The 24483-nt window shown below is 44.1% G+C and overlaps 1 protein-coding gene across 4 annotated transcripts in view; it reads left to right on the top strand.

Moving 5' to 3' along the window:
- Positions 1 to 24483, top strand: part of banp (BTG3 associated nuclear protein) — a 144034-nt gene that overhangs the window by 41116 nt on the left and 78435 nt on the right. For all 4 annotated transcript variants that reach the window (XM_055649055.1, XM_055649053.1, XM_055649052.1 and 1 more), the window contains exons 5-6: positions 6710 to 6832; positions 16137 to 16312. In XM_055649055.1, coding sequence (XP_055505030.1) covers positions 6710 to 6832; positions 16137 to 16312 — 299 coding nt within the window. The remainder of the gene's footprint in view (positions 1 to 6709; positions 6833 to 16136; positions 16313 to 24483) is intronic.

Here is a 24483-nt window from a genome sequence, read left to right as displayed (position 1 = left end):
GTTGCCTATTTTCTTCGCACCATAGATGCTGCTGCACCCGCTGAGTTTCTCCAGCAATTTTGTGTACCTGCCAGAGGAGGTAGTTGAGGCTGGGACTATCCCATCGTTTAAGAAACGGTTAGACAGGTTTGGAGAGTACAGGAGAGATGCTGGAAGACATGGATAGGACAGGTTTGGAGGGGTATGAACCAAGCACGGGCAAGTGGGACAAGGGTAGCTGGGACATTGTTGGCCACTGTGGGCAGGTTGTGCCGAAGGGCCTGCTTCCACACTTTATGACCTCCCAACTTCTATGACTCTATTATTTTTGTTTCACCTTTTCTTTGCAGTTACCCAGTAGTATTATAATTTTTCCAGTGAACATGATGAATTTAAAGCAAGTGGGAAATATATAAGCACCCAGGATTCTGGCACCTGCCGCAAACCAATCCATGTTCCTGACTATTAGCATGACTGTGACAAATCTTGGCCACACCAGCTCGCCCTATCTCTATCTCCAGTCTCCACCGGTACTCTGGACCCCAGCCTCACAATCTGGACTGTTGAGTGAATCCGGTGGTGAACTGTCAGGAGTTCCAAACAATCTGATGTGGATTATCAGAGTTTTACTGTACTTGGAAATGATTTTTATTTCCTGTCATGGTTTATGTTGATATTGAAACGATTTATTGAATTTCCACAATATCAAGAACCCAAGAATTTGGTAATTCAGCGCAACCGCATATGTGATTAGCAACACGGTATGAATAACTTACCAGGGAGTAAATCAACTGTTGCTCGAGGAATTGATCCTGCATTGAATTTAGTAGTGGGTTGGACAAAACATACAGGCAGTCTCTGGGTTATGTAAGAATTCAGTTCCTGGAAACTATTCATAGGCCAATTTATCCATATGCCATAAATGTTCATTTTCTCTAGTAACCCATATTATATTGCTATGTATACACTTGCGATAACTTTTTCATTTAATTCATTAATCACCCTAACATTACGCATAATTAAACTAATTGCTACTAGCTTAAATGTTTTCAAAATGCTTTGGCGAAATTGTATAAAGTTGGATGTCTAAAGCCCACTCTAATCTGGCGACCACCTAGACTTTGGGTGTGATAACACCAATGGAGTTACTCAAAGCAGCATTTCAGGTCTTGCAACATTAACTGTTTCATCGTGGACATTATTCTCATTAGGAAGTCACACAATGGAATCTTTGATGAGTGGGCAATGGAGTAATTAACACCAAATGCAGTATGACATGGGTGGCCTTATCAATTTGATAATTGGCAAGAAACATTTCTACCACTGAAAAAGTAGGTATTAAACATCTTCCCCCTGTCTAGCCACCTTATTTTGAAATTCAGTTGTATTAACCTCTGGCCCACCATCAAATTGCTGGGTATCACCTATGATAGGAAATGTAACTGACCACAATACAAGGGTCAGGGAACAGATAGTAAAAGGACAGAGATTGAGTATTTGGCAGTGAGTGATTCTCCTCAGTTCATTCTGAAGCCATACCAAGGCACAAGCTGGAAGTCTGTTGGGATGCTCACCCAAAGAGGAGTCAAAAAATGAGAAATTGCCAGAGAAAGCAAAAAGTGCGAGCGGAGGTTTTCACCTCTTACTATACGGCCACGGGCTGTATGCACATTTGTTGACTTCTGAATGAGTTCTGAATGTACATGTGTAAGTAAAGTTGTGTAGTACAAAACAGAACAGAGCCTGAAAGATATTGGAAACATTGAAAATGAAATGGTTTGATGTGATGCGCACAATACCCCAAGATGGCACGACAAACAATATGACCCTACCACCAGTGAATGAAGACGCAAATTTTGCAATTTACCCGGCAAGACAGCTGCAGTAAGCAGTGAATAATCCTAGATGGCTTCTTGATGCACACCCATGGAAGAGTTTACCGTACTCTTTCAGAAGGTGTACAGTCTGCTTTCAAAAAATACATTGCCGAATCATCAGATATGGGATGAAAGAAGACTTCTTTCAGCCATCTAGCATCAAAATAGCTATGGGCCTTGCCTTTGTAGTCGCTAAGCAGGCGAGACTTCAATGAAGTAGCTGGCTGGTTCACCTCATCATAACTGGTAAGATGATTTGGCAGTCGACGATGAATGTGGGAGGCCAGCAGTTTAGTCCTTTCGATTCTCCAAGCCACCCATCTCACGGGATCGGGATGTATTTTTTCTCCACATTTCAAGAGTTCCTTGTGTTGATTTTCGACAAATCCCATGATGCCTTGCATTTATCGAGATACCGAACTTGCTTATTCACCAAGCTTCTTCAATAGTACTTCTGAAGCACAACCTCTAAAATGGCAGGTATAATTCCAAGATCCATTCTATACCATATTTACAGAATTATATCTTTTGGTGAATGTTCTAAACTCCTCTAACGTTAGTAAACCGAGAAGCAGAGGCCAAAAGCCAAGTAACCATTCAAGCTACTCAACAGATCAAATCTCTGAGTTTACCCACATTCTGTCAAAACCACAATTCTTAGGACACGAGGTTCCAAGGCTATCTGTATCAACAATAGTGATCATTTGGGGAAATAAAATCAAATTTAATGCATCACAATGCATTCACATCAGTTTAAAGCCAGAGATGCTCTATTTCTATCAGCACAGATGCTTATTAACCTAATGAACAATTTCAACATCAGGTCAGGTCAGGGGGAGTTCCCCCGCCATGGGTACCATGTAATCCCGTGCTACCTGCTCCATGGTCGGATAGTCGGCGACTAAACTGTCTCCCCCACCTGGTTTGCCAGGTGAGGAGGGGGCTGTGGACCCCCAGCAGGACCAAAAAACAAGACCTGTCAAAGGGCGGATGAGCTTCTTGCGAGCCAACGGCCATCCACACTTCAGTAGAAGTTGCGATCACTGTACACAGCATTGTATGGAATGATGATAAAGCACACACACCAAGATTCCTATACTTCCAGAGGCAGAAGCCCGCAGGAACTGGAGGACAGAGATGTGTGGTGCGTCCGTCACCGTTCCCATTGGAAACCAGCACCACTGCGTCGCTAATGTTTTCAACGATGATGAATGAATGAAATGAATATTAATCTGCAGTTTTTCACGTTTTGGCCAAAGTGCTATCATGAATATTTTGCTCCCCATCATGGCAAAGCCAATCTTTAATATAATTTGATTTGTCCTGCAGTATTCAACGCAGTTAGCTGTTCCTTGAAATTCTGGAATGGTTAAGTGCTCAAGCAATGATGTAGAACAGTGCCGCTAAGCCAGATGTTCCAGTACAGTGACAACACTGCCATTTGTCCATGAAAATTGGACGTTTTGTCTTGTCACAAAAATCGGGTAATTACAATCCAACATATGACTACAGCATCACCTATAACAAGCTTACAAATATAACATTTGACTTCATGGGAATTGCTCACATGGCTAGAAAAGGCATCCATGGAAGAACGTGTGAGAAGACTGCAAATAATATGCAAAGGAATGTAGACAAGTATGTGGCAAGAAGATGACGTGGAGTCATGTTGGGAAATATACATTGTGGCTAGAATAAAAGTTTAATTTAGAGATACAACGTGGAGACAGGCCCTTTGGCCCATCCAGTCCACGCTGACCAGCGATCCCTGAACATTAACACACACTAGGGACAACTTACAATTATACCAAGCCAATTAACCTACAAACCTGTACATCTTTGGAGTGTGGGAGGAAACCAAAGATCTTGGAGAAAACCTGTACAGATCACAGGGAATACGTACAAACTCCGTACAGATAAGCAACCATAGTCAGGATTGAATCAGGGTGTCTGGCATTATAAAGCAGCAACTCTACTGCTGTGCCACTGTGCCACCCAATACCGAACAGGATATTATTTTTAATGATGTGAAACTGATATATATTAAAGTACAGGAATAGGTCATTTGGTCCCTATCGTCTCCTTTGCTATTCAGTAAGATCATGGCTGAATCAACTTCCCTCAAGTGCACTTTTTGCCCTCTGTCTATAACTCTTGATTTCCTTGCTAATTATAAAAATCAGCTCTGATTACATTTAAGATTCAGCCTTCACAATTTTATGGAGCAAGAAATTCCAAAAAGCTAGCAATCTTTGGAAGAAGAAATTCTTCCTTATCTCAGTCTTAAATTAGTGCCTCTGTAACAATGAAATCTGGTTTCAGACTTCCGTGTGGGGAACAACCTCCCAGGATTTACCTTGTCAAGTTACATGTGTCTTTTATTTTAATCTCTAAATGAAACAGACCCAACAGATATCAACGTTTCTTCATATATAGCTTTTACTGACGGGAACATCACAGTTAACTCTCTACAATGATAATAACGAGTCCTAAACTATTTATGGATATTGCCTCACATTGTACATTGGCGGAATTCTATTGGCCTTTGGTGCGACACCGACATGCTGGCTGTGTGTTTTATGACACTGTGGGGGGGTGCGGTTCAGCAGTAATCACACTGGCACTCACGTTATGGCGAGCATGCACAATTGATTCTATTTACAGTGGTAAGAAAGATCAGGACTGATTGGGGGTGCTGTGTGTGTGTGTGCCCAGTCCCTCGTCGTCTGGGCAGGAAGAGGTTGTGGTATCTCAGGATTGCCCAGGTCGCTCAACCTTAGCTTCAGGTGCTTGTGTCTCCCTTCCTCACTCTTCTTTCTTTTTCTTCCACCTCTTCCTTTTCTTTCGTCCCTCCCCTTTCTTTCACTATTTCTACCTTTTTTTCTCTCTCTCCTCTGGTTAGAATGCCTGGGTTTTATAGGGAGTAGGCTGACAAGATTTGTGGCCAACCAATATCGGCTAATTGGACCCAGATGTTACCAAAGTTGCGAAGGATTGGCATCACCTAGACAGTCAGCCAATTGAAGGGAGAATCCCTTTGTGCTGTCATTCTCCTGAACCTCTCACATGCCCTTCCCAGAGGTGTTGCCACGTACTCATGCTCTTAACTCTCATTCTGTTTTGTAATAACACTTTGGTATTCTTTTGCACTACTTTGAATGATGCCACAATCTTTGCACCACTGTGCTGTTTTTCATTCAATGTTGTATTTACCATTATCACATATATTGTTTGCTCTGATCTTCACCCAAGCAAGAATTTCATTGCACATTAGTGAATATAAGTTAATTTGAATATATGTTCAGACTCGCTCAAGTTGGCTATGAGTTTTTTAAAAGTATTTCAAGTGTTGTACCATGATAATAATTGTAAATAACTGAAGTTTTATTAATTCAATGATATACAGGCTGAACTGTTTTTCCCAGGTTGCCCCAGGTTGCCGAGCCTTTCTGGATGATCCGTTTTCCAAGCCAACAGGGGTCATGTGATAATGAAAGGACAATACACCCCCGGCCCACTAATGACACCACTCCTGTGTCTCTAAAGCACCATGGAGTGCAGAAACTTTAAACAAATATAAAATGTCAACTGAATGTGAATGGAATGACCTGTCAACCCATCCCAGGCTCTGTTTCCCTGACATTTAGAGCCGCGGTTTTCGACCCCACTCCCGGCACGCAAGGTGCACCAGCAAGCCCCTCTCTCCTGGTGCTGTTTCTTGCTGTCAGCTGTGGCCTTATCCGCTCCCCGCTATAAGATCAATCCTCATCGTCCTGAGCTCCAAGCAAATAAAGTCATAGCCTGCTCAACCTCCCTCCATAGTCAGGCTCTCCAGACTTGGCTGCATCCTTGTAAATCTTCTCTGCACCCGTTCCAGCTTAAGAACATTAAAAGACTGTGCATTTACCCTGTTGATTTATCTCATGATTTTGTACACCTCTATAAGATCACCCCTCAGCTTCCTGCGTTCCAAGGAATAGAGTCCCAGCCTACTCATCCTCTCCTGATAGCTCAGATCCTCTCGTCCTGGCAAAATCCTCATATATCTTCTCTGCAACCTTTCCAGCTTGACAACATCCTTCCTATAATATGGTGCCCAGAACTGAAAACAATACTCTAAATGTGGCCTCACCAAAGTCTTATACAGCTCCCAACTTCTATACTCAATACTCTGACTGATGAAGGCCAATGTGCCAAAAGCCGCCCTGATGCCCTACCTACCTATGATGCCACTTTCAAGGAAATATGTACCTGCACTACACTAAGTTATAGTTAAACTGTAAATTTAGACAATTATTGCATGAAAGAAAGAAAAGAAAATTAGATCAGGTGCAAGAAACTGTTCTGGCGGACCAAACAACAGTTGAGTCCTATTTAGATGCCGCGGGTTAGTGGGGATAAAGATCTGAGATTATACTGGTATGAGATCAAATTACGATTATTATGCATAGTTTCAATGCCCATCATATTTCTCAAAATATTATCTCCATGTATGTGGAGACAGGCCCTTCGGCCCAACTTGCCCACACCAACCAGCATGTCTCGTTTACACTAGTCCCACTTGCCTGCATTTGGCCCATATCCCTCTAAACCCCGTCTTAGCCATGTACCTGTCTACTTGCTTCTTAAACATCACGATAGTCCCTGCCTCAACTACCTCCTCCGAGAGCTCATTCCATACACCCACCACCCTTTGTGTGAAAAGTTATCCCTCAGATTCCTATAAAATCTTTACCCCTTGAATGAAAGTGGAATGAAAACATAGTTGTTAAATCAAATGTTTATATTATGATCTCGATTAGTATGCACTGTATATTGTATTCAAATGTCTTTTTCAATTACATTTTTTGCAGCACTGTTCCACAAACGACCGTAATATTAAATAGTGATTGTCAGAACCCACTCGTTTCCAAGGTTTCTGCTCAAGAAGAAAGTATACTCAGAGGAACAGATACCCTGGATAATATTCTCAGCAAGTTAGTAAACCTTTCATTTATTTTCTTATTTGACTGATAATTTAGCAGAGATAAGTTACACTGTTTAAATTATTACACTCTGTAAGAATGTTAAATTTTTAATTCATCTAAAATATTGTCTGACTTGTTACATTTAATATATTGGTTTTGGCTTATTGTAGTCGCATATACCAAGATGCAGTGGAATAACATTGTTTTACACGCTATCCAGGAAAATCATAGAATGCATGAGTGTATCCGGTAGTGCAAAAGAGAAACAGTGCGCAGACAATAGTCTTACAGCTACATAGAAAGTGTGGATTGACAAAAAAAAGTGTAAAGGCTGAACGGGATAGGTTGGAAGATTAGGAATTCATTCTTTCCATTTGAGAGTCCGTTCAAGAGCCTGATAACAGCAGGGACGAGGTTGTTCTGGAATCTGGTGGTGGTATGTGCTTTCAAGCTTTTGTATTCTCCACCTTGTGGAAGATGGGAGAAGAAGGAATGACTGGGTATGAGTGATCTTTAATGATGTTAACTGCTTCTCCAAAAGCAGCGTGAAGTATCGGTGGAGTATTGTTGGGAGTGTACTCTTAGCCCCCAAAGAGTCAACAGGAATTAGAACAATCATGCTAGGAGATTGCAGGCAGCTGCAAAAGGGTTGTCACAGGAGAGGATTTTAACTTTTCCAATATAGGCTGGGACTGCCATGATGATAAGGGTTTGGACAGGGTGGAACGTTTCCTTGGGCAATATGTAGAGTGCCCAACAAAGATGAGGGCAAAGCTTGAATTTGCGAAGGGCAAGTGACTGAAGTCAGTGAGTGAGCCCTTCGGGACCATCGTCCACAGTTTTTGAGATTTAAAATAATTACGGACAAGGCCTTGGTTAAAGTTCTGAATTCAGCAAGGCATTTGATATGATTCTGCATGGTAGGCTGCTCTGGAAGATTAGATTACCTGGCATCCTGGGACAGCTAGCCAACTGGAATGAGAAAGGGTGATGATGGAAGATTGTTTTTCAGACTGGAGGCCTGTGTCTAATGGTGTGACTCAGGGATTGGTGCTGGGCCTATTGATCTTTGTAGTTTATGAGTTCATAAGTTTTAGGAACAGAATTAAGCCATTCGGCCCATCAAGTCTACTCCACCATTCAATCATGGCTGATCTATCTTTCCCTCAGCCCCATTCTCCTGCCTTCTCGCCATAACCCCTGACACCCATACTAATAAAGAATCTATCTATCTCTGCCTTAACTATATCCATTGATTGGCCTCCACATCCTTCTGTGGCAATGAATTCCACAGATTCACCACCCTCTGACTAAAGAAATTCCTCCTAATCTCCTTCCTAATGGGACGTCCTTTTATTCTGAGACTGTGGCCTCTGGTCCGAGTGGAAACATCCACTCCATATCCACTCTATCCAGGCCTCTCTATAGCAACAATTTGGATGACAATATAGAAGGCATGATTAATAATTTTGTAGATAACACTAAAACGGGTGGTAATGTGGAAAGCTAAGATGATTATCAGAAATTACAACAGAATCGTGATCAGCTGGGCAAGTGTGCTGAAGAATGGCTAATGGGGTTTGATGCAGATAAGTGCAAGTTGTTGCGCTTTGGGAATTCAAACCGGGGCAGGACCTTCACAGTGAATGTTAGGGCTCTGGGTAGTGTTGTAGAGCAGAGGGATCTTGGTGTACAGGTGCATAGCTCCTTGACAGTGTTGTCACAGATAGGGTGCTCCCGAAGGCTTTTGGTATATTGGCCTTCATGAGTCAGGTCCTGAGTACAGAAGTTAGGACGTTATGCCACAGTTGTACAAGACATTGGTGAGGCCACTTGTTTTTTATCCAGAGTAAGTTTATTTACAGGTACAAAATTACAGTGAATACACCATTCAGGAGACATCTATCTAAAATAACAAAAATACATCTGAGTATCAAACCAAAACGTTACATTCATGTAAGAAGCACTCAAGCTCCTGCAACGCCCAGCATTCATGGAAAGCGGCCGAGGTGCCTGTGGGCACTGCCTGCTCCCTCTCCAGGGGCATGGAGGCCACATTTGGAGTACTTTGTTCAGTTTTGAGTACCCTGCTGTAGGATGCATGTCATTAAGCTGGAAGGAGTGCAGAGGAGATTTACGAAGATTTTGCCAGGACTCGGCCTGAACTACAAGGAGAGCTTGGACAGGATAAGATTTTATTCTTGGAACACAGGAGGCTGAGGGATGATCTTATTGAGACGTATAAAACCATGAAGGGAATAGATTGTGAACGCAGGATAAGGGAATTCAAAACGCGAGGTTAACGTAGGTTTAGGATGAGAGGTGAAAGATTTAACATGAATCTCGTGGATGACTGTTTCACTCACAGGGTTTATGGAATGAGCTGTTAGACCAGGTAGTTGAGGGAGGTACTGTGACTGCATTTAAAAGACACTTGGACAGATACATGGATGGGAACGCTGTAGAGAGATATACACGGGCAAATGGGACATCTTGATTGGCATGGGCAAGTTGGGTCGAAGGGCCTGTTTCTGTGCGGTATGACTCCGTGATTCTGTGAATTGATGGGGAGATAGCTGGTTTGCATGGTGGGCTGGGCTGCATTCTCTACAAGCTGCAACTTCTTGCTGTCTTGAGCAGAGCAGTTGTCATACCATGCTATGATGCATCTTGACAGCATGCTTTCTACGGTGCACTTGTAAAAATAAATATAGAAACATAGACATAGAAACATAGAAATTAGGTACAGGAGTAGGCCATTCGGGCCCTTCGAGCCTGCACCGCCATTCAATATGATCATGGCTGATCATCCAACTCAGTATCCCGTACCTGCCTTCTCTCCATACCCTCTGATCCCCTTAGCCACAAGGGCCACATCTAACTCCCTCTTAAATATAGCCAATGAACTGGCCTCAACTACCCTCTGTGGCAGAGAGTTCCAGAGATTCACCACTCTCTGTGTGAAAAAAGTTCTTCTCATCTCGGTTTTAAAGGATTTCCCCCTTATCCTTAAGCTGTGACCCCTTGTCCCGGACTTCCCCAACATCGGGAACAATCTTCCTGCATCTAGCCTGTCCAACCCCTTAAGAATTTTGTAAGTTTCTATAAGATCCCCTCTCAATCTCCTAAATTCTAGAGAGTATAAACCAATGTGTAGGAGTATAAACCAATATGTGTACGAACGCCTTCGTTCTGCTGACATTGAAATAGAGAGGCTGTTGTCTTGACACCATGCTATAGAGTTCCCTGTCTCCGTCCGATACTCTATCTTGTCATTATTTGAGATCTGGCCGACTCTGGTAGTGTCTTCTGCAAACTTGTAAGTAGAAATATGTACCTGCTCTCATAGATCTGTCTGCTCTGTCACACTCCCCAGAGCACTGCCATTCACTGTGAAGGTCCTGCCCTTGTTTGACTTCCCAAAATGCATCAATCGCACTTATCTGTATTAAACGCAATTAACTATTCTTCAGCCCACCTACTCAACTAGATCCTGCTGCAATTTTTCATAACAACCATCACTATATATGATGCCACCCACTTTTGTGTCATCTGCAAACTTACTAAATATACCCTTTCCAATCCAGATTGCTGACATAAATCACAAACAGGACCAAACCTTGAGGCACACCACTAGCCACAGGCCTCCAGTCGGAAAAACAACCTTCCACCATCATCTTCTGCTTCCTTCCACGAAGCCAATTTTCTATCCGGTCAGCTGGCTTTCTCTGGATCCCATGCGATCTAACCTTCATTAGCAGCCTACCATGTGCAACAGTATGCAATTCCTTGCTGAAGTCCATATAGGTAATGTCTATGGCTTTACCCTCACCAATCTTTTTAGTTGCTTCTTCAAAAAGAAATCATCTAATTCCTTGCAGCCCTTCTTGAAAAGAGGCACAGCATTAGCCACCTTCCAGTCTACCAGCACCTCACCCTGGAATTTATGTATCTTAGCTGGACACCCATAATTCCCTGGCTTCTCACAGTCCCCGTATTTGTCAGATTAGGCTTGGGAGATTGATCAACCTTCATACGCCTTAAGATGTTCAGCACCTCATCGACTGTAATATTGACTGCCCTCAAGACACTTCCATTAACTGTGCCAGTCTTCACATCTTTCTCCACAGTAAACACAGAGGAGAAATGCTCTTTAACAACCTTGCCCATCTCCGTCAGAGCCACACAGAGATGACCACTTTGGTTTTTAAGGGGCACTATTATCTCTAGTCACCCTCTTACCCTTCTTTGGATTTTCCTCAATATTATCTGCCAGAGCTATCTCCTGCCCCCTTATTGCTCCTTTGATTTCCTTAGTCAATTGCACTTTATTTGTCACATATGCAACTGCATATTTTGCAAACAATAAGTCTAAGATACAGTTAAGTGTAGGAAGGAACTGCAGATGCTGGTTTAAATTGAAGATAGACACAAAAAGCTGGAGTAACTCAGCGGGACAGGCAGCATCTCTGGAGAGAGGGAATGGGTGACGTGTTGGCTCGAGACTCTTCTTCAGACCAAGATACAGTTAATTTCATTTACATCAGCATCTCTTCATACCCTGTTTCGTAATAATTAACAATGCTTTTGTTTGTTATCAAAGTAACATGTATCTGATGCAAATCTCCAAAGGCAAGACATTCCTGTACTTAACCATGTTATCCTCCTGTGCTGGCACCTTCAAGAATGATCGGGTGGGTGGGGGGTTTGGGGAGGACTGATGAGAGTTACCCCCCCCCCCCCCCCCTCCGATTGGCCCTTCCCACTTTCTGCCATGTGCCCAAACACCAGGATCGTGGGACCAAAATACAACCAGAACTTGGTGACCAGCACCTTCAGATATTGGTAGAGGGGTAGCAACCTCGTTACCATTGGCAACGTCCCATTGTGATGTCATTGTGGCAGTTGGAAGCCAGCTTGAGAGTCCATTGTGATTGGTGCACTGTGAGAGGCATTGTGACATCATCACTGTGAGAATGACTGGAAGCTGTCTGTGAGAAGACGGTTTGGGCTGTTTTTAAAATTTCAATGATTAATAACTTTGGAAATGCGACGGGAAGATGTTTATCGCCACCAGGGACTAAATGTGTGTTGGATGTGTGAAAATGGGAAGGCTGTGGCCTAGTGTTTGGAAGAAGATAGGAATGAACCAGATTGGCACACACGCACACACGCACAAACAAGACGGACTTTAGTTATATAGAGATATCACTTTTATAAAATGGCAGTATTTCATACAGCATGAAAACGGGCTCTTCAGCCAAACATCCATTCCCTGTTTATGCTAGTCCCATTCGCCCATGTTTAGACAATATCACTAAACCTTTCCTATCATTGTCCAAGTGACTTTTAAATATTAGTATGCTGTTATAGTCCAGCAATACAAGTTTCAAAGTAAAGTTTATTTAATACTTTAAATGGAACAACATTTTGAAATTATACGACAAAGACTCTAGCATTCTGATGGTACTTCTTAATCATCTAATCCTGATTTCAAAGCTTTGTTATTTCATTTTTTTTAAAGTTTGGTATGAAAGTGTACTTTTGTCTGTCGTTCATGGCACTACTGGTGTCGTTAATTTGAAATATTCAACATCTGAATATGTTTTCACAGCCATTTTGTGAAGGTGAAGTTTCTTAAAGGAGCATTTAGAGTCATACAACACAGAAACAGACCTTTCGGGCCAATTCGTCCTTGCTGACCAAGATGCCCCATCTACACCAGTCCCATCTGCCTACATTGGCCCATATCCCTATAAATCTTTCCAATCCATTTGCCTGTCCAAATGCCTTTTAAATTCTGTTATAGTACATGTCTCAACTACCTCCTCTGGCAGATCATTCTATATACCCACCCCCCTTTTTTGTGAAAACGATGCCCCTCAGGTTTCTATTAAATCTTTCCCCTCTTACCTTAAACTTATGTCCCCTGGTTCTTGTTTTCCCAATTCTGTTAAACACTGCATTTACCTTATGATTCCTCTCATGATCTTGTGCACCTCTAAGATCACTCCTCATCCTCCTGTGCTCCAAAGAATAAAGTCATAACCTGCTCATCCTCTCCCTGCAGCTCAGGCCCTCGAGTCTTGGCAACATCCTCATAAATCTTTTCTGCACTCTTTCCAGCTTAACAATATCTTTCCTACGGAAGAGCGAAACTGGACACAATGCTCTAAATGTGGCCTCAGCAATGCCTTGTACAACTGTATCATGAATTTATATATTCAATTCTCTGACTGATGATGACCAATGTGCCATAAACCGCATTTGCCACCCTATCATTCTGTGATGCCACTTTTAAGGAACTGTGTAACTGCGCTCCTAGATCGAGAGACTCGCCTGCCCAGTAGGCCTTACTAGCCCGCCGAAGACTAGAGACTGGCCCGTCACGGACTGAAGACCCACCCACCCAGTAGGCCTGACTCGCCTGCCGGAGACTGGCCATGCTCAAGAGATATAGGTACAGTCCCTTCATACATGTTAGGGCCTGCAGCACCTTCTCGATGTAATACTGACTGCCCACAAGACACTTCCATTGACTGCACCAGGTTCCCCGGTCCTCATCTTTCCGTGGAGATATAGTTATTAAGGACCTTGCCCATCTCCTGTGGTTTCACACAGAGTTGACTGCTTTGATTCCTGAGGTGCCTCATTCTCTCTCTGGATACCCTTTTCTCCTTAATTTATTGACAATATCCCTTTGGATTTCCATTAACATTATCTGCCAGAGCTATGTCCCATCCATCCCCCTTTTTACCCTCTTATTTCCTTCATAAGTATGGTCCTTAGTTCCTGAAACTCTAGGGATACACTTGATTTCTGCTGCCTATACCTGTCTCATGCCATTTGTTCCTGACTTGAGCCTCAATTTCACTTGCCATCCAAGCTTCCTCACTCCCACCTGCCTTGTCCTTCACCCTAACAGGAACATACATACTCTGAACTCTCGTCATCACACTTGTAAAAACATCCCATATACCGGACTTTGCCGACAAACAACCTACTCAAATCAACTTGAGCAAGTTCCTTTCTAATGCCATTGGTGTTGTCCCAGTTCAGAATTTTGAGGACCCTCCATGTCTTTGTCCATAACTATTTTAAAGCTATTAGAAGAGTGTTCGCTGGTCCCAAAAGACTCACCCATGGACAATTCAGTCACTTCCCCTGCCCAATTTCTCAAGCGTAATCCAGCTTTGCCCTCCGCCATGTAGAGCCCTCTACATATTGCTTGAGGAAACTTACCCGAGCACATTTGACAAAACCACCGTATCTAAGCCCATGGCACTATGACAGCTCCAGTCTACATTGGGAAAGTTAAACTCCCCTTTGACAACCATATTAATCCTGCAGCTGTCTGCAATCTCCTGGCTTACTTGCTCTTAATTTAGTTTAGTTTAGAAATGCATGGAAACAAGCCCTTCGGCCCACCAAGTCCGCACTGACCAGCAATCATCCGTACACTAATTACCTAGGGATAATTTACAGAAGCCAATTAACCTACAAACCTGCATGTCTTTGGAGTGTGGGAGGAAACCTGAGCACCTGAAAACCCACGCGGAGTTCTAATTCCCGTTGACTATTTGGGCGCCTCCCAACAAGGTGATCATCCCATTTTTATTCTGAGCTCCACCCATATTGCCTCTCAGGACGAAACATCAGTAATATCATCTCGGACTGCCACCGTGACTTTCTCCTTAATCAATAAAGCTACACCCTCTCCTCTGATCCCAAACTGTATTCCTGTAACACGTCCCAAGGGAAATTTAGCTGCCAATCGTGTCCCTTTCTTGGCTAGGTTTCCATAATGGCTACAATGTCCCGGTCACACATAGCCCTCCACACGCTTAAGTTCATCCGCCTTAACCATCAGGCTTCTCGCATTAAAATAATTGCAATTTAATCCAAATGGTTCTTTGTTGCTCCCGGGTGTACTCTTGCTTATTTTGTCCACTGAGATTTCTTTCATAATTTTCCATACTGGCGTCCAATCTCTTAACTGCCTCAGTCCTGTTTTGTATCTCCCCCTCCAGTTCAGGTGCAGCCCATCCCACTTGTCACCTCTGCCCCAGAAGAGATGCCAATGGTCCAAAAATCTGAATCCCTGCCCGCTGCACCAACTCCTCAGCCATGCATTCACCTGTACCATCTTCCTCTTTCTATCCTTACTAGTACATGCCATCGGGAGTAATGCAGAGATCATTACTTTGGAGGTCCTGTTTTTTCACCTTTTGATTAACTCTCTGTAATCATTTTGAAAATTATTCTGCAGAATCATTTGATGTTTTCCCCATGTGATGTGTGCCAATAAGCACAATGATTTCTGGCTGCTAACTCTTGTCATGTCATGCAGCCACTCTGTCACCCTGGACCCTGGCACCAGCGAGGCAACACATCATCCTGGTGTCTGCCCTCCCAACTAACAAGCCTCATCACTATGGCTCTGTCTGGCATTACCCTTCCGCACTGTGCCTCAGAGCCAGGCCGAACTACTACCGCTGTCACTCCAACACTTCAGTATCCAAAAGGATATGCCTGTTTTGAAGATGAATGGCCACAGGGGTCACCTGCACTCTGTCTGCTCCCTTTCCTCGTGGTCACCCAGCCACCCTCTTCATGTACCATGGGCATGATCACCTCACTATAACACCCATCTATGAAGCTCTCATGCTCCTAGATCATCCTGAGGCCATCCAGCTACAGATCCCTAATGCGGCCTGTAAGGAGCTGGACCTGGCCACAGTTACAACCGGTCTAGTCATTGGGGACACCAGCAGTTTCCCTGACTTCCCACATCCTGCAAGAGGAACATTGCACCATTCCCCCTGCAACTGCTACTTGACTAAAACCAAGAGAAGAAAAAGCATAATCACGCACAAGAAATAGCAGACTACCTTGACCTCCTGGGCTCAGCCTCCTTACCTTAATCTCTTGAGTCAAAGCCTCACACTCCCCCTCAACACAGCCTCACTCCCAATAGGCTGCATATTGTCTTCCTTTTATTGGCCGCTCAATTAACCAATTTTTATTACTCTACCATTCCAACAGATGTCTTTTTAAATCTCTCGCTGTGGCTCGGACACTGAAATAGACTCAATCAATCCAATTGCTGCCTTTTGGAATCTCCCGCTACTGCACGCTCACTGAAATACATTGACTGAACAATCGAACGTTAACGAGTTGTAATTTGGTTATAATCGATGAACTATACAGCTCCAAAAATATATCTGATTCTTACTGATTCTTCTGTAAGTCAGTAACTTGAAACCTAGCAAGGTCTCCGCATTAATTTTGCATTCTTTCTTTGGGTACAAAGTTCTCTGCCAGGGAGGAGACAGAACACAATAATTGTGAAGATTCCAGGCCTCGAAGATAGCCATACGGAAGATGTAGAAAGTGGATCTGAAACAAGTGATACTGTCTCCAATAGTGGTCAATCAGGAGGTCAGAATCTGGCACCAAATGTCACACTTATCACATTGAACTCTGAAGGTAGGCAAAATAAACTTTCAAAAAGCATAGCACAGTCAATATTAATAATTTTAGAATTTACTTATAAATTTACGATTTAATAAATTGGTAAGACTTATTATATAAGCTTTATAGTTCATTTGGAAAACTCTAATCAATGTCTGTGAACAAGTCATAGTATATAATCATCCTCTAATCTATCAATTATGTCATCTAGATGTTGATTCTGTTACTCCTTGCAGTTTGTTTCTCTTATGTTTACTGCAAAGAAGCCACTGGCAGCATTAGTATTCTTGCCAATAAAATTGATATTTGTGCATTTCCCCATATTTTTCACCATTTATTTACCATATATATATCATCATATATATCATATATCTATCTATCTAGTATTTACTAACATTTATCAACAAACTGACATTTAAAAAAAATATTAAGGTTGCCCAGCTGCTGACCTCACAATGCCTTTCCTCGTGCCCCCTTCACTGACGCCCACGCGCTGAAGAAGTTTTCTCCTCACTGCCGGTGCAGCTCGTGAAGCCCCGCCCCTCCCATCCCATCCCCTGCCCGCTCACTCAACTGCCGGTTTCCAGAAAGTCAAGCCGCTGCTGTCTTTCTCCGCATTTCGCAGCCCATTCACTCGCCCGTTGGGTGCTATGCATCAGTGGATAGGGCAGATATGGGGTAAAGGAGCAAATTAATAATATTAAGATAATATCAAGGGGGGTAGTTAGCGTGTGTGCGGGGGGCAGTTATTGTGTGTGGGGGCGGTTAGTGCGTGTGACGCCGCATGCCGCCCCCCCACAGCCCCCCCCGCAACCGTGCGTTGGAGGAACAATATACATGTGTTATAGGAAAGAGTGTGTTGGAAAAATCTGCAGATCGAAGATAGACACAAAATGCTGGAGTAACTCAGCGGGACAGGCAGCATCTCTGGAGAGACCCATCTTCTGACTATTACAGGAAAGATGTTATCAAGCTGGAAAGAGTACAGAGAAGATTTATGAGGATGTTGCCAGGACTAGAGGGTCTGAGCTATAGGGAGAAGTTACAGGGCTGCCAACTCTCACACTTTGAGCATGAGAATCACGCCCTCATGCAAACTCTCACGCCCTCACGCTGATCAGAAATTTCTCACGCTCAGTGGTGAGAAATTTTGTGATCAACAAAAATGTCAAAACTCAGATAAACTGCATGGTCCGCTGGTGTTGGAGAGCCGGGGCTGAGGGAGGGATGGAAGCAGCGGGCGGATACAGATGCGGGGAGCCGGGGCTGGTGAGTTTGCGGGGCTGACGTGTATTTGCGCGGCTAGCGAGTCGCTCGCTGCAGCTTCGGCCATGGAGCACTCCGGACAGTGCGAGTGTCTCGGGCCGTCGGAGGCGTCGGAAGTGCCGCTGCCGTGAGAGTCTCTGTGCCGAAGGGACAGACTCTCAAAGGGAGGTGGAAAAGAGAGAGGGGGGAAGGAGACAGGGAGACAGGGGGAGAGAGAGAGGGGGGTGAGAGGAGAGAGAGGGGTGAGAGAGGAGAGAGAGAGGGGAGAGACAAGGGGGGGGGTGAGGTGAATGGAGAGAGAGAAGAGGGAGAGGGGGAAAGAGGTAGGGGAGAGAGAGGGGGAAGAGTGAGGTGGGAGGGGGGGGGAGAGAGAGAGGGGTGAGAGAAGAAAGAGGGAAGACGAGAGAGAGGGGAGGAGAGGGTAGGAGAGAATGGGAGAGAGAGGGGTGGGTAAAAGAGAGAGGGGGGAGAGGGAGAAAGAGAGAAACGGGGAGAGGGAGAGAGAGAGAGAGAGGGGGAAGAGAGAGAGAGGGGGGAGGGAGAGAGAGAGAGAGGGGGAGGGAGAGAAGAGGGGGAGAGAGAGAAGAGAGGTGGCAGAAGAGAGGGGAGAGAGAGTTAGGGGAAGAGAGGGGAGAGAGAGTTAGGGGAAAGAGAGGGGAGAGAGAGGGAGAGAGGGGAGAAGGGAGAGAGGGGACGAGAGAGAGGGGGGAGAGTGAGGTGGGACGGAGAGAGGGGGAAGAGAGAGGGGGGAGAGAGAGGGGGGAGAGAGAGAGGGGGGTGAGGGGAGAGGTGTGGGAGGGAGAGAGAGGAGGTGGGGAGACAGGGGAGAGAGGGGTGAGAGGAGAGGGAGAGAGGAGAGAGAGAGGGGAAAGAGAGATGGAGGGGAGAGATAGAGGGGGGGGAGAGAGAGGGGGGTTGAGAGGAGAGAGAGTGCATCCTGGAGGACAACCAGTGGCTGCTGGAAGTAAATACCAAGCACTGGGTAGAAATGGTGGAAGATGGTGGACTTCAAATGGGGGTGGTTGGGGAAAGCATCCTGCTTGCCTGCTAGCTTTTCACTTACTGTAACTGCAGGAAAAATGTTCCCAGTGTTGGAGTGTTCAGAACCATGGGTCACAGTTTAAGAATAAAAGGGGGGGGCCAGTTAGGACCGAGATGGAGGACAAACTTTCTTCACGCAGAGAGTTGTGAATCTGTGGAATTCTCTGCCACAGAAGGCAGTGCAGGCCAATTCACTGGATGTTTTCAAGAGAGAGTTACATTTAGTTCTTGGGGCTAACAACATCAAGGGATATGGGGAAAAAACAGGAAAGAGGTACTGATTTTAGATGAATAGCCATGATCATATTGAATGGCAGTGCTGGCTCGAATGGCAGTGCTGGATCCTGCACCTATTTTCTATGTTTCTATGCTTGAGTATATGGCAATAAAACTCGATCACTTGATTTTGAAGCATTCATGCATGGTGGAGGTATAATGTAGTCATAGAGTGATACAGTGTGAAAACAGGCCCTTCGGCCCAACTTGCCCACACCCGCCGACATGTCCCAGCTACGCCACCTGCTTTTGGTCCATACCTCCAAACCTGCCCTATCCATGTATCAGTCTAACTTTCTCTTAAATGTTGGGATGGTCCCTGCCTCAACTACCTCCTCTGTAAGCTTGTTCCATACACGCATCACCCTTTGTGTGGATAAAGTTACCCCTTAAAAAGTTACCTCTTAAAAATACTTCATACAAACAACATTGAAATCATACTTCTACAGGGCACTAAAACATGATTTTAATACATCAAATTTCAAAAAGTCCCTACGCTTGGAGGGGGGACCCCCTTCTTCCACACCCTCTCCCCACTTGGTTGCTCCACCCCCTCACCGGGTACCCCCAAGGCCAGTGATCAGTGATCGCACAGCCTCCCCCCTTTCAAAAACGCTCCAATCCAATTTAAAGCATATATATTGTATTCAAGTGTAAGTTAAAAGACTTGCTACAGTATGCGCCATATTGCACAATTCCAATGGGAGGGGGACACCTTCCTCCCACCCCCCAGGGAAACAGACATGTACATGGATAGGACAGGTTTGGAGGAATATGGGCCAAACGCGGGCATGTGGGACTAGTGTAGCTGGGATATGTTGGCCGGTGTGGGCATGCTGGTCAGCAGGGCCTGTTTCCACGCTGTATTATTGTATAATTCTATCACTATATATCTTTACAGATTCCTTTATTCATCTATCTTTTACACATAGCATTGTATTGCATGGTAAACTGGGTATAATACATTTGGTTCCTTTATCCAAATATAGATTGAAAATAGTTGCAGCTCCGGCAGAGATCCCCCTAGAATCCTTCCAGTTTCAGTTTGTCAAGCTAACATTGAACCAAGTTCCATCAGTTAACCATTCTATCCTCATTCATATGCCTCTTATTTGGCTGTCCACATAATTTCATTATCATTCCACTTAAATGCATAATGATACCTAAGCTTTGACCTTAATGGTTTTACCAAAGATTTGATCCCAGTACAGACTGGGGTCAGGAAAAGATGCCCAAGCCAACCTTTTCAATTATTCTTGATGGAATACTACAACTGATCTCCAACACATTCTCCTCGGGAGTGGATTTAATCTACAGGATGAGCAGAGACCTGTTTAACATTTACTTCCTTCATCTGAGAACCTGGATCAGTCCAATTTCAGATATCAATTTACAGAACACAAAAAATATTTGCATATGTGCATTATTAAATACGTCCCATCACTGAAGCTGATAAGAGGATTAGCCTTCCAATAAAAAATTCAGTAGGCAAAGGTGCTCTCCCAGCCTGCACTACTGCACATTACCGCCATATAACATCAAGACCATAACGATTGTTCCCCAAATCTTGGGATTCACCGCCCACCAAAGGCAGATAAAGCAGAACTTCACCACTTTCTTCAGAATGTTCATCAATGTTCGCTAGTTAAGGAAAAGCCATTCAAAGATTCAGCAGCAACTGATTTGCCTACTGAACCTAAGGACATTAGAAATGGGAGCATGTGACCATGTCAGTCTCTTCCACCGCATGATAAGATCAAGACTGACCTTATCATACCCTTAGCTCCTCCCCCTGCCAGGTTTTACCATGCTATTGAAAACCTCCCCTTAGCACTATCAGAATCGCATGATTCAATATAGTTACATTTCCATTCTTAAAATCTCCAATGAATAAAGATGCAATTTACTCAGCAATACTCTGTTATCAAGAAACCTTCTTGCAGGTTATCCCTTAAAATAGAAATTAGAACTGCACATTGTACTTGGTAAAGGAGGTCGATGGGGTTTGGTAGTTATCATAAATAGACTGGGCCAATACTTGAGTTTTGAAGGATAAGAAGTGATCTCATTTCTGAATTTGTTCTGGATCTTGATAAAGTATTTTCAGGTATGAAGTTTTCCCATGCCTGGGGTGTCCATAACAGTAAGGAAGAGTTTCAAAACAATAATTAGTTGATCGGGATTGAAATGAAAAGAATTTTTTTATTCGCAGAGAAGCATGTATCTTTGGGATTATCTATTTAAGAGGACTGTGGTGGTTCATTTACTGGGTATATTCTTGACAAAGATATTCTAGCTCAGAGCTGTGAAGGCTGAATTATTGAATAATTGAAGGCCAAGATAGATAGATGTTTGGTGCATGGTGGAGTCAAGATACATAAACTGTTAAAGTAAGAAAAAATAAACTGGACAAGATTAATCAAGGTAAATAAATTAAACTTAGCTGGCAGGGAAAAAGGGCTCAAAGTAGTTGTTCAAATGGAGAGATATTATCACATTGAGGAGAAATACTAAGCCCAATAAGCAGAACAAGTGAGTGAACTTCAAGAGAATTCAAATCTAAATTGCATTTACTTTAATGCAATAATGCAAAGAGTATAATTGAGGTAATTGAACTCAAAGTTGTAATTAACATGGGGGTGCATGATATTGTTGCCGTCGCTGAGATATGGCTGAAGGATGGGTAGGACTGGCAACTACATATCCCACATTGGAGAATTTCCAGGCAAGATACTTCAGGTTGCTATGCTGCACCCTGGTGTTAAGGTTAACCATGGTGGTGGGGGGCTGCAGCTTGAAGGTACATTAACCCACCCATGTTCTTCAAAAGGCGCAGAAAGATCGAGAAGGTTCTGCAGCAAAGATCCTACTGCTCAACTCCGCTATAGGATCTTTGGTCTGCAGATCGCGGGGTCACTGGCGCCCACGCACTGAAGAAGTTTTCTCCTCACTGCCGGTGCAGCTCGTGAAGCCCCGCCCCTCCCATCCCATCCCCTGCCTGCTCACTCAGCTGCCGGTTTCCAGAGAGTCAAGCCGCTTCTGTCTCCCTCCGCATTTCGCAGCCCCATTCACTCGCCCGTTGGGTGCTATGCGTCAGTGGATAGGGCAGATATGGGGTAAAGGAGCAAATTAATAATATTAATATAATATCAAGGGGGGTAGTTAGCGTGTGCGCGGGGGGGGCAGTTAGTGTGTGTGTGGGGGCGGCTAGTGCGTGTGACGCCGCATGCCCAGCCCCCCACAGCCCCCCCCCCCCCCCCCCACCACCAGCCGCGCGTTGGAGGAACAATATACATGTGTTATAGGAAAGAGTGTGTTGGAAAAAACTGCAGACGTTGGTTTAAATCAAAGATAGACACAAAATGCTGGAGTAACTCAGCGGGACAGGCAGCATCTCTGGAGAGACCCATCTTTTGACTATTACAGGAAAGATGTTATCAACCTGGAAAGAGTACAGAGAAGATTTATGAGGATGTTGCCAGGACTAGAGGGTCTGAGCTATAGGGAGAAGTTACAAGGCTGCCAACTCTCACGCTTTGAGCGTGAGAATCACGCCCTCAAGCAAACTCTCACGCCCTCACGCTGATCAGAAATTTCTCACGCTCTGTGGTGAGAAATTTTGTGATCAACAAAAATTTAAAAACTCAGATAAACTGCATGGTCCGCGGGTGTTGGAGAGCCGGGGCTGAGGGAGGGATGGAAGCAGCGGGCGGATACAGATGCGGGGAGCCAGGGCTGGTGAGTTTGCGGGGCTGACGTGTATTTGCAGGGGAGAGAGGGGTGAGAGGAGAGACAGAGAGGGAGAGAGAGAGGGGAAAGAGAGATGGAGGGGAGAGATAGATGGGGAGAGAGAGAGGGGGGTTGGGAGGAGAAGAGAGTGCATCCTGGAGGACAACCAGTGGCTGCTGGAAGTAAGTACCAAGCACTGAGTAGAAACGGTGGAAGATAGTGGACTTCAAATGGGGGTGGTGGTTGGTGAAAGCATCCTGCTTGCCTGCTAGATTTTCACTTACTGTAACTGCAGGAAAAACGTTCCCGATGTTGGGGGAGTCCAGAATCAGGGGTCACAGTTTAAGAATAAAGGGGGGGCCAGTTAGGACCGAGATGGAGGACAAACTTTCTTCACGCAGAGAGTTGTGAATCTGTGGAATTCTCTGCCACAGAAGGCAGTGCAGTCCAATTCACTGGATGTTTTCAAGAGAGAGTTAGATTTAGTTCTTGTGGCTGACAATATCAAGGGATATGGGGAAAAAACAGGAAAGAGGTACTGAATTTCATCAAAAGCAAGGCATTATTGACTTACTTTTGATGAAATTCAGCGAGCAAACGCGATAATTCCCGATATTTTGGACCTTTAAATCTCCACGGCAAATGTCCGCTGTTCACTTCTGCTGGATTGGCACCTTCAGCTCCCTCTTTAATTTACCTTAGTTTCTATCTTTTTTTAACTGTAAATCTAGGTAGCTGTGCCTCACGGTCACCCCGACTGGCACAATAAATTGCAGATCAAAACCTGGCCGTTTTCTATGTTTTTAACGGGTGGGAAAGTGCGTGTTTTTCCATCCACTAACATGTACCGGATGTCTAGCATGTCCTCCACTTGAGATTTTCGGTCACGTGGGTGCGGATCTACGCTCCAGTGACCTTTCGTGAAATCACCCTATAGATTGAAAATAGTTGCAGCTCCGGCAGAGATCCCCCTAGAATCCTTCCAGTTTCAGTTTGTCAAGCTAACATTGAACCAAGTTCCATCAGTTAACCATTCTATCCTCATTCATATGCCTCTTATTTGGCTGTCCACATAATTTCATTATCATTCCACTTAAATGCATAATGTCACCTAAGCTGTGACCTTAATGGTTTTACCAAAGATTTGATCCCAGTACAGACTGGGGTCAGGAAAAGATGTCCAAGCCAACCTTTTCAATTATTCTTGATGGAATGCTACAACTGATCTCCAACACATTCTCCTCGGGAGTGGATTTAATCTACAGGATGAGCAGAGACCTGTTTAACATTTACTTCCTTCATCTGAGAACCTGGATCAGTCCAATTTCAGATATCAATTTACAGAACACAAAAAATATTTGCATATGTGCATAATTAAATACGTCCCATCACTGAAGCTGATAAGAGGATTAACCTTCCAATAAAAAATTCAGTAGGCAAAGGTGCTCTCCCAGCCTGCACTACTGCACATTACCACACTATAACATCAAGACCATAACGATTGTTCCCCAAATCTTGGGATTCACCGCCCACCAAAGGCAGATAAAGCAGAACTTCACCACTTTCTTCAGAATGTTCATCAATGTTCGCTAGTTAAGGAAAAGCCATTCAAAGATTCAGCAGCAACTGATTTGCCTACTGAACCTAAGGACATTAGAAATGTGACCATGTCAGTCTCTTCCACCGCATGATAAGATCAAGACTGACCTTATCATACCCTTAGCTCCTCCCCCTGCCAGGTTTTACCATGCTAGTGAAAACCTCCCCTTAGCACTATCAGAATCGCATGATTCAATATAGTTAATTTCCATTCTTAAAATCTCCAATGAATAAAGATGCAATCTACTCAGCAATACTCTGTTATCAAGAAACCT

The sequence above is a fragment of the Leucoraja erinacea genome, chromosome 17 (assembly GCF_028641065.1).
Source record: "Leucoraja erinacea ecotype New England chromosome 17, Leri_hhj_1, whole genome shotgun sequence".
Lineage (NCBI taxonomy): Eukaryota > Metazoa > Chordata > Chondrichthyes > Rajiformes > Rajidae > Leucoraja > Leucoraja erinaceus.
Note: the sequence above shows the minus strand (reverse complement) of the source record. Positions and strands in the feature narration are given on the sequence as shown.